General features: G+C 44.5%; 1 protein-coding gene across 8 annotated transcripts in view; it reads left to right on the top strand.

The window, feature by feature from the left end:
• The window catches only part of LOC129835413 (dynactin subunit 1-like), a 35,131-nt gene extending 27,167 nt beyond the window's left edge, over window positions 1–7,964 (top strand). For all 8 annotated transcript variants that reach the window (XM_055901060.1, XM_055901059.1, XM_055901057.1 and 5 more), the window contains 9 exons: window positions 440–571; window positions 1,190–1,315; window positions 1,826–1,968; window positions 2,209–2,375; window positions 2,566–2,696; window positions 2,973–3,177; window positions 5,554–5,627; window positions 6,454–6,543; window positions 6,700–7,964. In XM_055901060.1, coding sequence (XP_055757035.1) covers window positions 440–571; window positions 1,190–1,315; window positions 1,826–1,968; window positions 2,209–2,375; window positions 2,566–2,696; window positions 2,973–3,177; window positions 5,554–5,627; window positions 6,454–6,543; window positions 6,700–6,828 — 1,197 coding nt within the window. In that variant the 3' untranslated portion in view covers window positions 6,829–7,964. The remainder of the gene's footprint in view (window positions 1–439; window positions 572–1,189; window positions 1,316–1,825; window positions 1,969–2,208; window positions 2,376–2,565; window positions 2,697–2,972; window positions 3,178–5,553; window positions 5,628–6,453; window positions 6,544–6,699) is intronic.
• Window positions 7,965–19,129: the final 11,165 nt, after the last annotated feature.

The following is a 19,129-nucleotide window of genomic DNA, read 5'->3' as shown; positions in this document are numbered from 1 at the left end:
TGGAGATTGCATGGCTGTGTGCTCGATTTTATACACCTGTCAGCAAGGGGTGTGGCTGAAATAGCAAAATCCACTAATTTGAATGGGTGTCCACATACTTTTGTATCTATAGTGTATTAATGACAAATGTCCTTACATATGATAGGTATATTGATGAAGAGTTGGTCCTCTCGGTTAATACTCTCTCTCCCCTTCATCTCTCTCTCTCTCCCCTTCATCTCTCTCTCTCCCCTTCATCTCTCTCTCTCCCCTTCATCTCTCTCTCTCTCCCCTTCATCTCTCTCTCTCTCCCCTTCATCTCTCTCTCTCTCCCCTTCATCTCTCTCTCTCTCCCCTTCATCTCTCTCTCTCTCCCCTTCATCTCTCTCTCTCTCTCTCTTTCATCTCTCTCTCTCTTTACTCCATCTCTCTGGTAACTCTCTCTCCCCTCCCTCTCCAGGTGTATGGGTCCCAAGGTCTAAACCCCCATGAGTGTCTGCGTCAGTCCTGCAGCGCTGTCATCTCCACCATGAACAAGATGGCTACTGCCATGCAGGAGGGAGAGTATGATGCTGAGAGACCACAGGGAAAGGTACAGATAGATCTCCATGCAGGAGGGAGGGTATGATGCTGAGAGACCACAGGGGAAGGTACAGATAGATCTCCATGCAGGAGGGAGGGTATGATGCTGAGAGACCACAGGGAAAGGTACAGATAGATCTCCATGCAGGAGGGAGAGTATGATGCTGAGAGACCACAGGGAAAGGTACAGATAGATCTCCATGCAGGAGGGAGGGTATGATGCTGAGAGACCACAGGGAAAGGTACAGATAGATCTCCATGCAGGAGGGAGAGTATGATGCTGAGAGACCACAGGGAAAGGTACAGATAGATCTCCATATAGCAGCTCTATTAGAAGATGCATCTTATCAGTTTGGAGTTAGATGATACAAAAGGACCTTCTCCCTGGGGGGTATGAGACTGGGGGGGCTATGGCTGGAGACTGACTTCCTCCTTTACGAGCCGTTCATAACTAACAATACTATATATTACATCTGGAACATGTCATGAAATAAACAAGTATATTTCATGACATTGACATTCTCTCTCTTTCCCCTCTTCTTACCTGTTTCTCCCATCACACTCCCTCCACCTCTCTCCTCTCTCCGTCTACTTCTCTACCTCTCTCCACCCTCCCTCGCTCCTCCAGGCTCCCCCAGTAGAGGCTCGTGCAGCAGCCCTCAGGGCAGAGATCACTGATGCAGAGGGCCTGGGAGTCAAACTGGAAGACAGAGACACTGTCATCAAGGAGCTCAAGAAGTCACTTAAGATCAAGGTAGGGACATGTCTATCTTTCTCTGTTCTTACACACATTCACACATTTCCCTCCACATGCACCCATCTCTCCCCTCCCTCCTGTCTCCCCTCCCTCCTGTCTCACCTCCCTCCTGTCTCACCTCCCTCCTGTCTCACCTCCCTCCTGTCTCACCTCCCTCCTGTCTCCCCTCCCTCCTGTCTCCCCTCCCTCCTGTCTCACCTCCCTCCTGTCTCACCTCCCTCCTGTCTCACCTCCCTCCTGTCTCACCTCCCTCCTGTCTCACCTCCCTCCTGTCTCACCTCCCTCCTGTCTCACCTCCCTCCTGTCTCACCTCCCTCCTGTCTCACCTCCCTCCTGTCTCCCCTCCCTCCTGTCTCCCCTCCCTCCTGTCTCCCCTCCCTCCTGTCTCACCTCCCTCCTGTCTCCCCTCCCTCCTGTCTCCCCTCCCTCCTGTCTCCCCTCCCTCCTGTCTCACCTCCCTCCTGTCTCACCTCCCTCCTGTCTCCCCTCCCTCCTCTCTCTACGCAGGGAGAGGAGTTGAGTGAAGCCCATGTCCGTCTCAGTCTCCTGGAGAAGAAGCTGGACACGTCGACTAAAGACGCAGACGAACGTGTGGAGAAGATCCAGACCAAACTGGATGAGACCCTGGCCCTGCTCAAGAAGAAAGAGAAGTAAGACGGGGGGGGGGGGGGGGGGGTTGTTGAACTGTTTGGAAGTAGGACGTTATTGTTATAGAATGTGCAGTAAAGAGGACTGGACAGGTGTAAGATTTCCTCTAGCCTATCAGAGGGCTAGGTGGTGCGATATTGTTAAACCTGTCAGATCTCCAGTGAGACGAAGGTTTTTTTTTTTTTTTTTTAACCCTGCCCCCCCACACACACACACACACACACACACACACACACACTCAGGGAGTTTGAGGAGACCATGGACGCCCTGCAGGCAGACATCGACCAGCTGGAGGCAGAGAAGGCGGAGCTGAAGCAGCGTCTCTCCAGCCAATCAAAGAGCACCATCGAGGGCCTCAGGGCCCCGCCTGCCTCGGGCATCGCCTCCATCGTCACGGGATCCGCCGGAGGTGAGGCTCCTGAGTCGTCTGATCCCTCACCTCACACACCTTAGTACACGCCACCTCTTATACCTCGCACGTCATTCATACTATACATACTCCATAATATTTTTATAGTGTTTTCTTGTTCTTTTACCTTTATCTCACAAGGTTTCGTTTTATTTCTCAATTCCTTCTTCCTCCCCACCCCTCTCTCCAGCCGCTCTTGCCCCAGGAGCAGGGGGTCTGTCTGGGCCCATGCAGGTGGTGGACTCCCCTCTCCTCCGCCAGCAGGTGGAGGCTCAGAGACTGGGTATCAAACACCTGAAGAACGAGAACAACAGACTCAAGGTCAGAACACCGCAGGGAACTGACTCGTCTCTTTGTGTGTGTGTCACTTTAAGTCTCATTGTCTCTCTATTCAGTCCTAATCCAAATATGGATCAATGCTTTCTTTCTGGTTTCCAGAACACTGTCCGTCTGTGTTGAATGTGGTTCATTGAATAGTATAGTTGTCATGGATACATTGTCAGTAGTTGTTGATATTTGTATGTTTCAGGCTCATAGTTAACCGACTGTGTACCTGTCTCTATTGATAACTCTCTGTGTATCTTGTCTCTCCTCCAGGCAGAGAAGATGAGAGCCCAGTTAGCCTCTCTCCCTCCCCTCCACGTCCCCAAGTTACACCTGAGAGAGGCCACCTCTTCCTCCTCTCCCCCTGCTGAGGGGCCTCTCCACGGGGCTCTCTACAGGAAGACGGAGCAGCTCCTGGGGACCCTGCTCAAGATGACTGCCACAGTTAAAGTGGTCGACATCACCGGGAAGACACCAGGTGACTGGGAGGGATGTGTGTTTGTGTGACAGGAAGATACCTGGTGACTGGGAGGGGTTTGTGTGACAGGAAGATACCAGGTGACTGGGAGGGATGTGTGTTTATGTGTGACAGGAAGACACCAGGTGACTGGGAGGGATGTGTGTTTATGTGTGACAGGAAGACACCAGGTGACTGGGAGGGATGTGTGTTTATGTGTGACATGAAGACACCAGGTGGTGACTGGGAGGGATGTGTGTTTGTGTGGGACATGAAGACACCATGTGGTGACTGGGAGGGACGTGTGTTTGTGACAGGAAGACACCAGGTGGTGACTGGGAGGGATGTGTGTTTATGTGTGACAGGAAGACACCAGGTGACTGGGAGGGATGTGTGTTTGTGTGTGACAGGAAGACACCAGGTGACTGGGAGGGATGTGTTTATGTGGGACAGGAAGACACCTGGTGACTGGGAGGGATGTGTGTTTGTGTGACAGGAAGACTCCAGGTGACTGGGAGGGATGTGTGTTTGTGTGTGACAGGAAGACACCAGGTGACTGGGAGGGATGTGTGTTTGTGTGTGACAGGAAGACACCAGGTGACTGGGAGGGATGTGTTTATGTGGGACAGGAAGACACCTGGTGACTGGGAGGGATGTGTGTTTGTGTGACAGGAAGACACCAGGTGACTGGGAGGGATGTGTGTTTGTGTGACAGGAAGACACCAGGTGACTGGGAGGGATCTGTGTTTGTGTGACAGGAAGACACCTGGTGACTGGGAGGGATCTGTGTTTGTGTGACAGGAAGACACCTGGTGACTGGGAGGGATGTGTGTTTGTGTGACAGGAAGACACCAGGTGACTGGGAGGGATGTGTGTTTGTGTGACAGGAAGACACCAGAGCCCAGTTTCCCAAAAGCGTCTTAAGGCTATGTTCATGGTTAGAACCGCCGTAGGAGCATCGTTAAATCTCAGAGCTGTTTCTCAAAACCATGGTTACTAAAGCTGCACTTGAAAAGGCTTGTTATTGAACGACTGCCTCAGACCACTCGCAGAACAGCTCAGTACGTCGTTAGATGCTGCTTTTTTTGTCCTTCTGAGGCAAAAGATCTCCGCTGAACACAGAATCATGAGGATTATCCATCTCTCTGTGACCGATGATCACTTCAGAACAAAGTTGACTACAAGTACAAAGTTGACAATGTCTTTGCAATTGTTACAAACAAGTGAAATAAAAAGATGCTTCAAATGAAAATCAAAATTACGCATTAAAATATCAATGTAATATAGACTACACAGGCCTATATATTAAAATCTATTTCACGCCCATTCAATTCAGTTCTATTTTGCTAATTGTAGGTTGTCTGTAATTTTTGCCTCAATATATTCCATGACTACAGTATAGGTCATTATTATAGGGTAAGCATTAGAATCAGCTGCCTCGATATTTGCAGCCGTAGTTGATCATTTCTTTCTAGGAGCTGATCCGTCATCAGTATTGTGAAATAATTCTAATGTTAAGGTAAGATTTGAATGGAGATGGCTGATCTGACAGCAGTGCCACGTTTCTTTCGATCCTATCAGTATTGACACTATGCCTCAATGATGCACTTAGCGAACGTTCTCTCTGCCGTGGTGTTCTGGGAAACATGTTACATCTTCGGCCGTTGTCGGAGAGATGCATCGTTAAAACCCTCGTAAGCCTAAATTCCATCGCTATCGGGAAACCTTGCCCTGGTGTGTGTGTGTGAAAGGTTTTGTGTGTGTGTAGCATAGTTTATATTATGTGTGTTTTCAGTATAGGTAAAGTATTCACATCCCTCAACTTTTTCCACATTTGGTTGTTACAAAGTGGGGTTAAAACGCATTTAATTGTCATTTTTTTGTCTACGATCTACACAAAATACTTGGTCAAACTGGAAGAAGAATTCTTACATTTGTAAAACATTTATGAAAATTTGAACACTCTCTCTTAATCAGATAAGTTTAACCCCAATTTGGTTAGTATTGTGGAGTAACTACAATGTTGTTGATCCATCCTCAGTTTTCTCCTATTACAGCTATTAAACTCTGTAACTGTTTTAAAGTCACCATTGGCCCCATGGTGAAATCCCTTAACTGTTTCCTTCCTCTCTGGCAACTGAGTTAGGAAGGATGCCTGTATCTTTGTAGTGACTGGGTGTTTTGATACACCATCCAAAGTGTAATTAATTAATTCCACTTTGACATTAATGGGGTATTGTTCATAGGCCAGTGACACAACTCAAATGTAATCCATTTTAAATTCAGATTGTAAAAACTAATTGTTGAAGGGAGTCTATGGGTGTGAAAACTTTCTTAAAGGCACTGTATGTGTCTATTTGAGTTGGTACATAGATAAAGAGTCTTTCTCTTCTACAGTGAGTGCTAGTGCTCAGCTCCTGGACCAGACGGCTCGGCTGCAGAGCCTGAGTGACGCCCTGGACAAACTGAAGGTGACTTGAATTTATATTATCAACCCCTAGTAATAGTCATAGTACACTGCTCAAAAAAATAAAGGGAACACTTAAACAACACAATGTAACTCCAAGTCAATCACACTTCTGTGAAATCAAACTGTCCACTTAGGAAGCAACACTGATTGACAATAAATTTCACATGCTGTTGTGCAAATGGAATAGACAAAAGGTGGAAATTATAGGCAATTAGTAAGACACCCCCAAAAAAGGAGTGATTCTGCAGGTGGTGACCACAGACCACTTCTCAGTTCCTATGCTTCCTGGCTGATGTTTTGGTCACTTTTGAATGCTGGCGGTGCTCTCACTCTAGTGGTAGCATGAGACGGAGTCTACAACCCACACAAGTGGCTCAGGTAGTGCAGTTCATCCAGGATGGCACATCAATGCGAGCTGTGGCAAAAAGGTTTGCTGTGTCTGTCAGCGTAGTGTCCAGAGCATGGAGACGCTACCAGGAGACAGGCCAGTACATCAGGAGACGTGGAGGAGGCCGTAGGAGAGCAACAACCCAGCAGCAGGACCGGTACCTCCGCCTTAGTGCAAGGAGGTGCACTGCCAGAGCCCTGCAAAATGACCTCCAGCAGGCCACAAATGTGCATTACACTACGCTGACAGACACAGCAAACCTTTTTGCCACAGCTCGCATTGATGTGCCATCCTGGATGAACTGCACTGGATGAGTTACATTGTGTTGTTTAAGTGTTCCCTTTATTTTTTTGAGCAGTGTATTTATCTTCACCTCAGATTTTGTCCACTAACCTGTTTTTCATGGAAATGGACATAACATCAAGTCTCTCTCTCTCAGGGTGAAGTGGCGGAGCATGTGGTTTCTCAGCAGCCTGGGGCAAAGGTCTCCTCTGACTTTGCCACCTTTCCCATTTCCTCTTTCGTCAAGGTGACACGCACACGCACATGGACAACACAGACTGTCTTAGTTGGCACTCAAACAAATACAAGGAATACATCGCAATGCAACAGATATCTGTTGGATGCATCAACCTGTATTTGTTGTCCTTTGACATCCTCTTTTCTCGTCCTCCTGTCTTCTCAGGCGAAGGAGGGAGGCACGGTGTTTGTAGGCCGCGTGGCCATCCCGTGTGCCAAGGGCCAGGAGCAGGTGCACCGTCTTGTCCTATCACAGCAACACCTGCAGCAAGTGCACCGCCTCCTCATAGCCTAAGACGGCACCCCATTGGCCTGCGTCCACAAGTGACGACAGGCTTCACCAATCGGAGCCCAGCAGACACAATATATTTTTTTTTTCTTCAGTCTCTCACTTAAAGTTCCAGTCCATTTCCTGTTGTTCCACAGAATCTCTCAGGATACGCTTCGTCACACTACACCACCTAGAAATAGCATTTTAATTGCCATCAGAGGCTTTATGCCCCTTCTAGGATGTCTATTTCTATCATTTTTTCTATGCCAAAGAGACACACACGTGTTCTCATCGAGTACCTAATAATACTGTACAACTTATTTTCTATTGCACTTCTTCAAGTCCTACATTTTTTTTTTTATCTCCTTTTGTTCTACTGTGGTGATTTATTATTCGCCTACCTGCGTATACCAGCAGTCAGCAGCACTTTAATGTGTGCTTACCCTGTTTGGGGATTTTGTTCAATTGACTATTGTTATTCAGTCATGCCAGGCTATTTCAAACCTAGGGTGTGTCTGAAATTACACCCTATTCCCTATATAGTCAATAGGAAGAGGGTGGAATGAAGTCCCATAGCCAGTTAACTTTTGTCACTGTAAAACTTATGTTCATTTGGAGTTGATATCTATTTGCATGTCATTTCATTAAGATAGGAAGCTAATTTAATGTTTATTTTTATTTTTAGTGTCAGTCCACTACTAGGACCTTTATAGATGTAAGAGAGATAGCAGTAAGTGAACTTGTTACTCCGTATTTGAGTTGTTTCACTGTGTTGTCTCTCTCATTTTCAGTTAGCCATTACACTCTGAAGGTCTATCTATCATATGTACCTCTGTCAAGACCTTTCACATTAGTCACTGTTCATGGTAACTGAGGAAGAATGCATGCAAGTATATCTGGTTGGAAGTAAAGATATAATTTTAAGGTTTTTGGCTAGTGGTTAAGGTTATATGCAGACGGTCTCTAAAGCCGTGATACTTTAACTACAAGTTTCTGTCAGACCGGGTGTTCAGTGCAGATTGCAGAACATTTACCAAATGCAAATGTTGGAGTAGTTCAGACCACACAGTGGACTGGAATCTGTCCATGGATACAAACAACTATACTGTACCTAACGACTAATGTGTCCAAAACGGAACAATAAAGATCTTTCAAAGTCATCCATCTTGTCAGATTAAATTATATTCACAATATAGCCTATTCATGTATGAATATAGAAGTTAAAGCTTTTTATTTGTACTGTGACTGAATTTAAACGTTAAGCATTTTATTTGCATAGCACCACTGATCATAAACACAAAGGGCCAGAACTATAGTAGGAGGGCTATCCGGAACTACAGTAGAAGAGCCATCCGGAAATACAGTATAAGAGCTTTCCAGAACTACAGTAGAAGAGCCATCCAGAACTACAGTAGAAGAGCCATCCAGAACTACAGTAGAAGGGCTATCCGGAAATACAGTATAAGAGCTTTCCAGAACTACAGTAGAAGGGCCATCCAGAACTACAGTAGAAGGGCCATCCGGAAATACAGTATAAGAGCTTTCCAGAACTACAGTAGAAGAGCCATCCAGAACTACAGTAGAAGAGCCATCCAGAACTACAGTAGAAGGGTCATCCAGAACTACAGTAGAAGGGTCATCCAGAACTACAGTAGAAGGGCCATCCAGAACTACAGTAGAAGGGCCATCCAGAACTACAGTAGAAGGGCCATCCAGAACTACAGTAGAAGGGCCATCCAGAACTACAGTAGAAGGGCCATCCAGAACTACAGTAGAAGGGCCATCCAGAACTACAGTAGAAGGGCCATCCAGAACTACAGTAGAAGGGCTATCCAGAACTACAGTAGAAGGGCTATCCAGTCAGTATCTGTGGTACTTGTGGAGTCTCTGGTGTCTGTATGGGGCGTAGTGCTTCTTGGAGTTGGCCATGCCTGGTCTAGAGATATGAACGATTGAACCACTGACATACATTGTGTTGATTTGGAGAACCCAGGAGACCCTAGGACAACAACAAACTTGACTGCTGCTGGCTCACAGCCTGCATGGTCTCCCACTGGTCATCACAGACAAGTACAGCCAATTGATTATTGGTTATTGATTAGCCCCCCAATAGTTGGGAGTGTCGACCTAGAGCAGTGTTTCCCAAACTTCCCAATTTCACCTGTGTAAACATTGATTGAAGTCACAGTTTGACTAAATCGAGTTATCATAATGATTAGGGTCATGTTCATTTCTGGAAGTAGGCTAATGGTCTCCAATCAGCTCCAATTGTTGCAAACCCCCACTAAGTTAACACAACATTACTAGGTCAAAAGGCTATCTTGCAGCTCATTGCACCTTTTTCAGACTATGTAGTTAGCTACCAAATATTGTGATAACTGTTTGATAGACATCTCAGTTAGCTCCAATAGTGAAAGAACGTGCACTAACGCACTGGACCAGAGCTATCAGCCAGGTCAATATTAAGAAATGCAGCTAGACAGGTGGGTGAAATCAGACCTGTCTTGACCAGGACGCTCCCCCCTTGGCCATGGTCTGAATAATCTATTGTCCAAATTATCCAATTATTAGCTGGCTTCTAGCGATCGTTAGCTAGCTAGAAAACCTATTATTTCAGTTTCTGTAGCAAAAATGTTTTAAAATGCTGACAAATTGATTTTCCAGAGCGGTTTGGATAGATGGCTATGCAATTTTGGATGTGATTAATCTTACTCTGCCACAACAATCCTCGTCTTTGATTTTATAGAAAATATGACTAGTCATTCGCATGCTAATTAGCTAATTAATTGCAAAATCAATGTGCACCTGTATTGCTAGCCGGTAACGTTAGTTTAGCTAGGCTAGCTAGCTAGCTAGCTAGCGAGCAAGAGAGGGAATTCGATTCCACCTGCATTGAGAGAAACCTATCAACATAGAAGTATTTTCAACTTGCATTAGAGTCTAACATTAGAAAAATGGGTTCTCTAAAGTTTGATGAAATACTGAGAATTTTTAGGTTGAAAAGGCACCAGCATGTGGCTAATGTTTGAGTCCGATGATTTCCTTTCCAAACCATTCACTGCATGAGATTGGGATTTGCTATGTGATTGTGAATTTGGCCGAGAGCGGGTCTATTTGGGATGAGTTGGACTGCAGAGTGAAGGAAAAGCAGCCAACAAGTGCTCAGTATATGTGTGAACTCCTTCAAGACAGTTGGAAAAGCATTCTAGGTGAAGCTGGTTGCGAGAATGCCAAGAGTGTGCAAAGCTGTCATCAAGGCAAATAAAAATATATGTTATATTTGAGATTCTTCAAAGTAGCTTTAAAGAATCTCAAATATAACATATATTTTTATTTGTTTAACACTGGTTACTACATGATTCCATATGTGTTATTTAATCATTTTGATGTCTTCACTATTATTCTACAGTTTAGAAAATAGTAAAAATAAAGAAGAGTAGGTGTGTCCAAACTTTTGGGGACTGCTGAGGGGAGGACAGCTCCTAATAATGTCTGGAAAGGAGCTAATGGAATGGCATCAAACACATGGAACCCATATGTGTGATGTATTTGATACCATTCCTCTCTTTCCGCTCCAGTCATTACCACGAGCCTGTCCTCCGCAACCTCCTGTGATGCGTGCGTAACCTCCTGTGATGCGTGCGTAACCTCCTGTGATGCGTGCGTGCACGCCTGTGTCTCTGTGTGTGTGTGTGTGTGTGTGTGTGTGTGTGTGTGTGTGTTTAGGCCTACCTGCAGGTAATTATTTATGCGGTGCTGCAGTAACAGTATGTCTCTAGTATTCTGTAGTAATAACACAGTCTCTGCCTGGGATGCCTTGAGGTCCCTCAGCTCTCTGGAAGACTTCTCCAGCTTCCTATCAACCCCGAGGAAGCGCAGGCCCTCACGGCCCTCCTGCTGTAGCCTGAAGGCCTACGAGAGGGATTACGAGATGCATAACAAAAGAGAAAGTGAATCATGTTAACAGGAACTCTTCTGTTGTTATAATGTCGTTATTTAAATGATCTGAGAAGGGACCAACCTTTGTCTGTGTGATGGCTTCACAGAGGTCCTCAACACTCATGTCAAACTCCTGAGAAAATGAGCAAAAGAAGGGCAGAAAGACATTAGAAACTGAGAACAATGTGATTCTAATTAATGTAATTATTATTATAATGTATTATTATTTGTATTTATTGTTCATATTAATGTTTGTGACAGTCATGACCTCTGACCTTTGTGACTGAGTCCCTCTTGCAGTGATGTCACTTCCTGTCTGTACTGTAACTCTTCCTGCTCCATGCAATCATGCTTATCTCTTATCGACTCAACAGATTCTGTCAACGTGAATAGAATACAACAGACTGACAATAAAATGTTTTTATTGCATTTGTAATGGGGAAATTTGATCATGAATATGATACGACATATTTAGATACTCAAGAGGTTAGATTCTTACCCCTCTCTCTCCTGTTGTTCTTCAATCCCAGGGATGGGCAACTTTAATGAGGGTGGGAGCCACAAAATATCTGAACTCATCATGAGAGGCTGCAGTGGTCTGCCCACCCACATCCACACCCACAAATGCAGTGAGAGCCGGCCTTAACCTTTTGGTGGTCGTAAGCAAAATGTTGTTTTGGGGCCTCCCCCCACCTTGCGAGCAAAACATTTGGGGCCCCTCTTTAGACAGAAGAGAGAAACATTTGCTTAGAGTTTTAGAGTTAATTTCCTGCAATTCTACACATTTTGCCATGACATTCTTGCGAACCACCAGTTGCCCATCCCTGCTCTATCCGCTATTTGTCCTGTCATAACCTTTCTTTCACCTCCTGCAGACTCCCTCTCTCCTCCTCCAGCCTCCCTCTCTTCTCCTCCAGCCTTCCTCTCTCCTCCTCCAGCCTCCCTCTCTTCTCCTCCAGCCTCCCTCTCTTCTCCTCCAGCCTCCCTCTCCTCCAGCCTTCCTCTCTCCTCCTCCAGCCTTCCTCTCTCATCCTCCAGCCTCCCTCTCTTCTCCTCCAGCCTCCCTTTCTCCTCCTCCAGCCTCCCTCTCTCCTCACTCTGCACTCGCAGCATCTCCTCAAGCTGTTGAATATCCATCCTACAGTTCTCCTCTTTCTCTCCCTCTGTTTTTCCAGCTCCCTCGCTCAGTCCACCTTCTCAAATCAAATCAAATGTTATTTGTCACATGCGCCGAATTAAACAGGTTGTGAAAAGTTTACTTACAAGCCCTTAACCAACAATGCAGTTTTAAGATTTTTTTTTTACTAAATAAACTGAAGTAAAAATAAAAGAATTACAAAATAAATGTATTTATGTACAGTATATACAGTTGAAGTCGGAAGTTTACATACACCTTAGCCAAATATATTTCAACTCAGTTTTTCACAATTCCTGACATTTCATACTAGTAAAAAATCCCTGTCTTAGTTCAGTTAGGATCACCACTTTATTTTAAGAATGTGAAATGTCAGAATAATAGTAGAGAGAATAATTTATTTCAGCTTTTATTTCTTTCACATTCCCAGTGGGTCAGAAGTTTACATACACTCAATTAGTATTTGGTAGCATTGCCTTTAAATTGTTTAACTTGGGTCAAATGTTTCGGGTAGCCTTCCACAAGCTTTCCACAATAAGTTGCTCCTGACAGAGCTGACAGAGCTGGTGTAACTGAGTCAGGTTTGTAGGTCTCCTTGCTCGCACACGCTTTTTCAGTTCTGCCCACAAATGTTCTATAGGATTGAGGTCAGGGCTTTGTGATGGCCACTCCAAAACCTTGACTTTGTTGTCCTTAAGCCATTTTGCCACAACTTTGGAAATATGCTTGGGGTCATTGTCCATTTGGAAGACCCATTTGTGACCAAGCTTTAACTTCCTGACCGATGTCTTGAGATGTTGCTTCAATATATCCACGTAATTTTCGTCCCTCATGATGCCATCTATTTTGTGAAGTGCACCAGTCCCTCCTGCAGCAAAGCACCCCCACAACATGATGCTGCCACCCCCGTGAGTCACTTTTGGGATGGTGTACTTTGGCTTGCAAGCCTCCGCCCTTTTCCTCCAAACATAACGATGGTCATTATGGCCAAGCAGTTCTATTTTTGTTTCATCAGACCAGTGGACATTTCTCCAAAAAGTATGATCTTTGTCTCCATGTGCAGTTGCAAACCGTAGTCTGGCTTTTTTATGGCGGTTTTGGAGTAGTGGCTTCTTCCTTGCTGAGCGGCCTTTCAGGTTATGTCGATATAGGACTTGTATTTACTATGGATATAGATACTTTTGTACCTGTTTCCTCCAGCATCTTCACAAGGTCCTTTGTTGTTGTTCTGGGATTGATTTGCACTTTTCGCACCAAAGTACATTAATCTCTAGGAGACAGGACGCGTCTACTTCCTGAGCGGTATGACTGCTGCTTGGTCCCATGGTGTTTATACTTGCATACTATTGTTTGTACAGATGAACGTGGTACCTTCAGGTGTTTGGAAAGGATGAACCAGACTTGTGGAGGTCTACAATTATTTTTCCTGAGGTCTTGGCTGATTTCTTTTCATTTTCCCATGATGTCAAGCAAAGAGGCACTGAGTTTGAAGGTAGGCCTTGAAACATCCACAGGTACACCTCCAATTGACTCAAATTATGTCAATTAGCCTATCAGAAGCTTCTAAAGCCATGACATCCTTTTCAATAATTTTTCAAGCTGTTTAAGGGCACAGTCAACTTAGTGTGTGTAAACTTCTGACCCACTGGAATTGTGATACAGTGAATTATAAGTGCAATAATCTGTCTGTAAACAATTGTTGGAAAAATGACTTGTGTCATGCACAAAGTAGATTCTACTCTACTCAGTTCCAGGAGAGTGTCAGATCTGGAAGGAGAGAGAAGTTTACTGAAGGTCAGTTATGATACACTGCCAGAGAGGTGAGTATTAGTGGAAGACATTGCTTTGAGACAATGGGTTGTATGTATGTGAAACTTTTTTAATGATTAACTATGGAATGATTAACTATGGACCACTCCACAAATTTCCTGTTAACAAACTATAGTTTTGGCAAGTCGGTAACCGACCCCCCCTCTCATTCCCCCTCTCCTCCTCTCCTGCCTCCTCTCCTCCCCCTGTCCTTCCTCCTCTCCTCCTCCTCTCGTTCCCCCTCTCATTCCCCCTCTCCTTCCTCCTCTCCCATCTTCTTCCCCTTTCCTTCCCCCTCTCCTCCTCCTCTCCCTTCTCTTCTCCTTCCCCCTTTCCATCGCCCTCTCCTTCTTCCTCTCCTCCCCCCTCTCCTTCCCCCTCTCCTCACTCTTCGCCTTCTTCCTCTCTTACTCCTCTCCTCACCCTCACCTTCCCCCTCGATTTCCTCCTCTCCTTCCCCCTTCTCCTCTTCTCCTCCTCCTATCCTTCACCCTTTCCTTCCCCCTCAACTTCCTTCTCTCCTTCTTCCACTCCTTCAACCTCTCCTTCTGCCTCTCCTTTCCCCTCTCCTCCTCTCCTTCCCCCTCTTCTTCCTCCTCTCCTTCCCCCTCTTCTTCCCCCTCTCCTTCTGTCTCTCCTTTCCCCTCTCCTCCTGTCCTTCCCACTCTTCTTCCCCCTCTCATTCTGTCTCTCCTTTCCCCTCTCCTCCTCTTCTTCCTCCTCTTCTTCCTCCTCTCCTTCCTCCTCTCCTTCACCCTCTCCTTCCCCATCTCCTTCTCTCTCTCCTTTCCCCTCTCCTCCTCTCCTTCCCCTTCTCCTTCCTCCTCAGGGACTGGGCAGCTCCAACTCTGTCACTCTCACCTGCTCGATGTCTATCACACTGGACCTGTTGGATCCAAGAGGAAAGAAGAGAGAGAAATAATGGAGGAAGCAGTAGGATTCTGGTAAGGTAAGATCATGCAGGCCACACAGCAAAACATCCTTACCCATTGGGCACACACTAGTTGAATCAACGTTGTTTCCACATAATTTCAACATAATTACGTTGAACCAACGTGGAATAGACGTTGAATTGACATCTGTGCCAAGTAGGTACCTATGGCTTTGTTAGCATACTGTTAGGAGATTGAGATGGTTTCATAAAACGACTAGCCTGGTTGCCATTATTTCTGCTCTCTTGCCAACTCCTTATGGAATTGTCAAGCCAACCAAACATGTTACAAATGCTTAGCTTGACAATGGAGTAGGAAAAAGCACAAACAGATCTGTGACCAGGCTATAACAATATCACTTAGAATCTAGCATGAATCAGCATTAGAATGAAACAATGTATACCACAAACAGATCTGGGACCAGGCTATAACAATATCACTTAGAATTGAGCATGAATCAGCATTAGAATGAAACAATGTATACCACAAACAGATCTGGGACCAGGCTATAACAATATCACTTAGAATCTAGCATGAATCAGCATTAGAATGAAACAATGTATACCACAAACAGATCTGTGACCAGGCTATAACAATATCACTTAGAATCTAGCATGAATCAGCATTAGAATGAAACAATGTATACCACAAACAGATCTGGGACCAGGCTATAACAATATCACTTAGAATTTAGCATGAATCAGCATTAGAATGAAACAATGTATACCACAAACAGATCTGGGACCAGGCTGTAATAATACCACCTTGAATTTAACATGAATAAGCATTAGAATTAAGCAATTTATTGAGCATGAATTCTAAGTGGTATGCTGCTGTAGATATTGGGACGTAGTAGTCTGCTTTTACACTCACAGACCTGAAGAGCACATGTCTATTTTGTGGTTGTAGAGGAGGGGTGGGAGGGAGAGAAGAACGCTGGATGAATGAATGTTAGACACTTGCTTCTCTACTCAACATTATTTGACCCTGCTGGTCATCTATGAACGTTTGAACATCTTGAAGAACGATCTGGCCTTAATGGCCATGTAGTCTTAAAATCTCCACCTGATACAGCCAGAAGAGCATATTACCTATGCTACACTGACATTTCAGGCCTGGACATTGCATTGAATTCAATTGACACAGATCATCAATCACAGCACAGTGTCAATATGGTAGCTAGCAGTGTACCTGTTTCTTCACAGTGTCAGCATGGTATGTAGCAGTGTACTTGTTTCTTCACAGTGTCAGTATGGTAGCTAGCAGTGTACCTGTTTCTTCACAGTGTCAGCATGGTAGCTAGCAGTGCACCTGTTTCTTCACAGTGTCAGTATGGTTGCTAGCAGTGTACCTGTTTCTTCACAGTGGAAACAAAACATTTGCAATGACAGAAAGTGTGTTCTTGATGAAGTTGATGCTGTTGAAAGTTATGATGGCAATACCAATGATGATAATGAAGTGATAGAGGGTTATATTTTGTCCCGTCACAGTCTTCCAGGCACTATAAGTCTCTCTGTCTCAGCTACTGTGGTAGAGCCCTATAGGACTAATCCTATTGGATCCCACCTCTCTCTCTTGCTCTTTCACTTTCTCTCACTCTTTATCTTTCTCCCTCTCTCCTTCTCCTCCTTGGTGTACAGCCTCCAGCCTATCTCAGTTTTTGTCCCAAGTGGCACCCTATTCCCTACTTCCCTACTCCTTTTGACCAGGGCCCTACAGTATATAGGGAATAGGGTGCCATTTGGGCCTGGTCTCAGTGTCCCACCTGTTCCCGTACTAACCCTAGCCAGCCTCAGACCTCACCACACGTCACTGAGGAATACAGGACATGAGATAATGATATGATTGGTTTGTATAGTCGCATTACCCCACTGTTTCCCAAACGCTGTCCTCCGGACCCCAAGGGGTGCATGTTTTGGTTTTTGCCCAAACTAGTCGATCAGTTAAATCAGCTGTGTAGTGCTAGTGCAAAAACCAAAACGTGCACCCCTTGGGGTCCTGAGGACTGAGTTTGGGAAACCCTGCATTACCCTTTCTCTTCTGCTCCAAAAATATGGATTGACAGAGTGGTTTTTAGGCAAAAATAAATCACAAAAGTTGATTTGAGAATTTCACCTTGTGGTACCCCACCTAGAAAATCACATTGAAGACTTGCACGCTATCCTTTATCTCTTTCTTGTAACTCGTCTGATGCCATCAAGGAAATACTGTAGAAAAACAGTCACATTCTGTTGTGCCAATGGAACTGAACCGGTAACAGTGGATAATCAAGAAGCAAGATGCTTATCATAAGAACTCACTCTGCTAAGTTTTACGATCTGTTTGATCTTGAGAACATTACCGACATGGCTTTACTCTCTCTCAATGTCATGAGTTCTGTGGTCCGTCCATCCACTGCACCCACACACGTCTGGTCGCTCCAACAGAACAGCTCCAGGAGTCTCTTGTGCTTCTTACAAGCTGATTGATCCTGTGGAGGACAGGAAGTGTGTCTCTACAGATTCACCATTCTCTGATGTGGCTCCAAGAGAGTCTCACAGGAAGAGGTCAGACACACCAGGCAGGACTTCAGGGCCTTGAGCGTCTTCTTCATGCAGACGTCGTAGGGAACACTTCTACATTTGACACCAGATCAAATATGTTCAGTCTTTTCATTTCTTTAGCGAATTAGTTCTCTAGGATATCAGGGCATCTTTACACACCCTCTTAAATTTGGGACAGCGTCACTGCTTTCCCTAGTGTCTCTTAATACAGGCCAGGCAAAAACTGTGGCCAGATGGGATGGAAACTGGCTCAGTGAAGACATCCAGACAGAGAGCACTGGAACTGCTCTTCAGATAATAGACCACTGGGAGAAGTCATGTCTTCAGGTAGAAAAATGTAAAGAATGGAACACAGTTTCAGAGTGACAGCCTAAAACAAAGCAGAGTCTGACATGCATTTCCAAAAACTCCGTAATTTGAACACGACAAATATCTGAAACGTTTTCCAATTCTATATAAAACACTATGAATAAATAAATAAAATGTCTTCTAATCCTATATAAAACACTATGGATAAATATCTAAAATGTGTTCTAATGCTAAATAAAACAAAGTATATAAAATAATTAACTCAAACTCAATCATAGCTCACATGCATGCGGCTAGTTTTATGACAAACCATGACCTTAAAAAACTATTCATTAGTGCACACGGAAGACGTTTTGCAAGAAAACTAACATTTCTTATTGGTCAAGTTCACGCTAGTCCCTTCCCATTTGCTTCCTTGTGAATACAGCCCTAGTGCCTTATCAGCTGCCTGTGAATGAATCACAGATGAATGAATCACCCAGCGGTCCAGAGAATCATCTTGAATCACACTCTGAATTATGGGAAACCAGCGTCCAGTGACAGACAACCCAATGTTTTAGATTAAAGCTGATAGAAATGAACTGAATAGCAGAAATTCTCCTACATCCCTATGTGATGTCACTTACCTTGGCTGACAGGATGATGACCTCTCAGGTGGCAGAGTATTACAGAACATTTATTATGGTTAATGCAAATTCAAACAACTAAAAGTAGATATTCAATTCCTTATAGTTACAGTAGGGCATAGGGTAAGATGTGTGTGTGTAGCAATTTTTGTGATCAGGTTTGCATCCTGCTCTGTCTGTATTTTCTCTCAGGTGTCCTCCTCCTTTTCCCCCTGTCAACTAGCTATGAAAGATTTTCAAACGCACTGTAAAGTCCCCATGGCAGCCCTTGTCTGATCAGTTCCTCACGAAGCTGGAATAAACACAGGGGTTACATCATTTAGTACATTTGTTATTTGTCAGGTTTTGGCCAGGACTATTCAGGTTTTGGTCACTAGATGCCCCCATTGCGCCTTTTTGAACCTTTTGTTTTTCCCTTGTTCTAATTATTGTTTTCACCTGTGCCTCATTTCCGTGTAGGTATTTAAACACTTAGTGTTCCTCAGTTCTTTGCGCTGTGTTTGTATGTTAGCACCCAGCCCCAGCCATGCTGTGAACATTTGTGTCTCTAGTTGGATTTTCCTGAGGTACTCTGGTTTTGTTCTTGTTAATTTTTGATTATTCTTTTGAGGTTTGTTTTTTCCCTGCTGTTCTTACCACTTTGTGGATTTTCTTTGTTACTTGGAGGATATTCATTTTTTCCTCTTGGCTTTTCTTTTGATGTTGTGGATTTTTATTTTTGCCTGAAGATCTTTTTCCTTTATTAAACCACCGTCTCTAGTACTGCTGTGTCTGCCTCATCTTCTGGGTTCTGCCGACTATAGTGACTGTTTCTCACACCGGGTCCTGACATTATTGCTACTTTCCTATTCTCTTCACGCTCCTTCCCCCTCATTCCCTTTACTTTCCATCTTTATTCAATATCCTTATTTGTTTAACAATCTTACACTTAAATCCCGTTGAGGTTTTTACTCATCCTGTAATCATTTTGGGAGATTCACTATTCATAATTTATTATAAAATTATATGTTTGACAGTGACTCTCACCTGCTT

Source organism: Salvelinus fontinalis, chromosome 36 (assembly GCF_029448725.1).
Source record: "Salvelinus fontinalis isolate EN_2023a chromosome 36, ASM2944872v1, whole genome shotgun sequence".
Classification (NCBI taxonomy): Eukaryota; Metazoa; Chordata; class Actinopteri; order Salmoniformes; family Salmonidae; genus Salvelinus; species Salvelinus fontinalis.
This window is presented reverse-complemented; position numbering and strand designations above follow the sequence as displayed.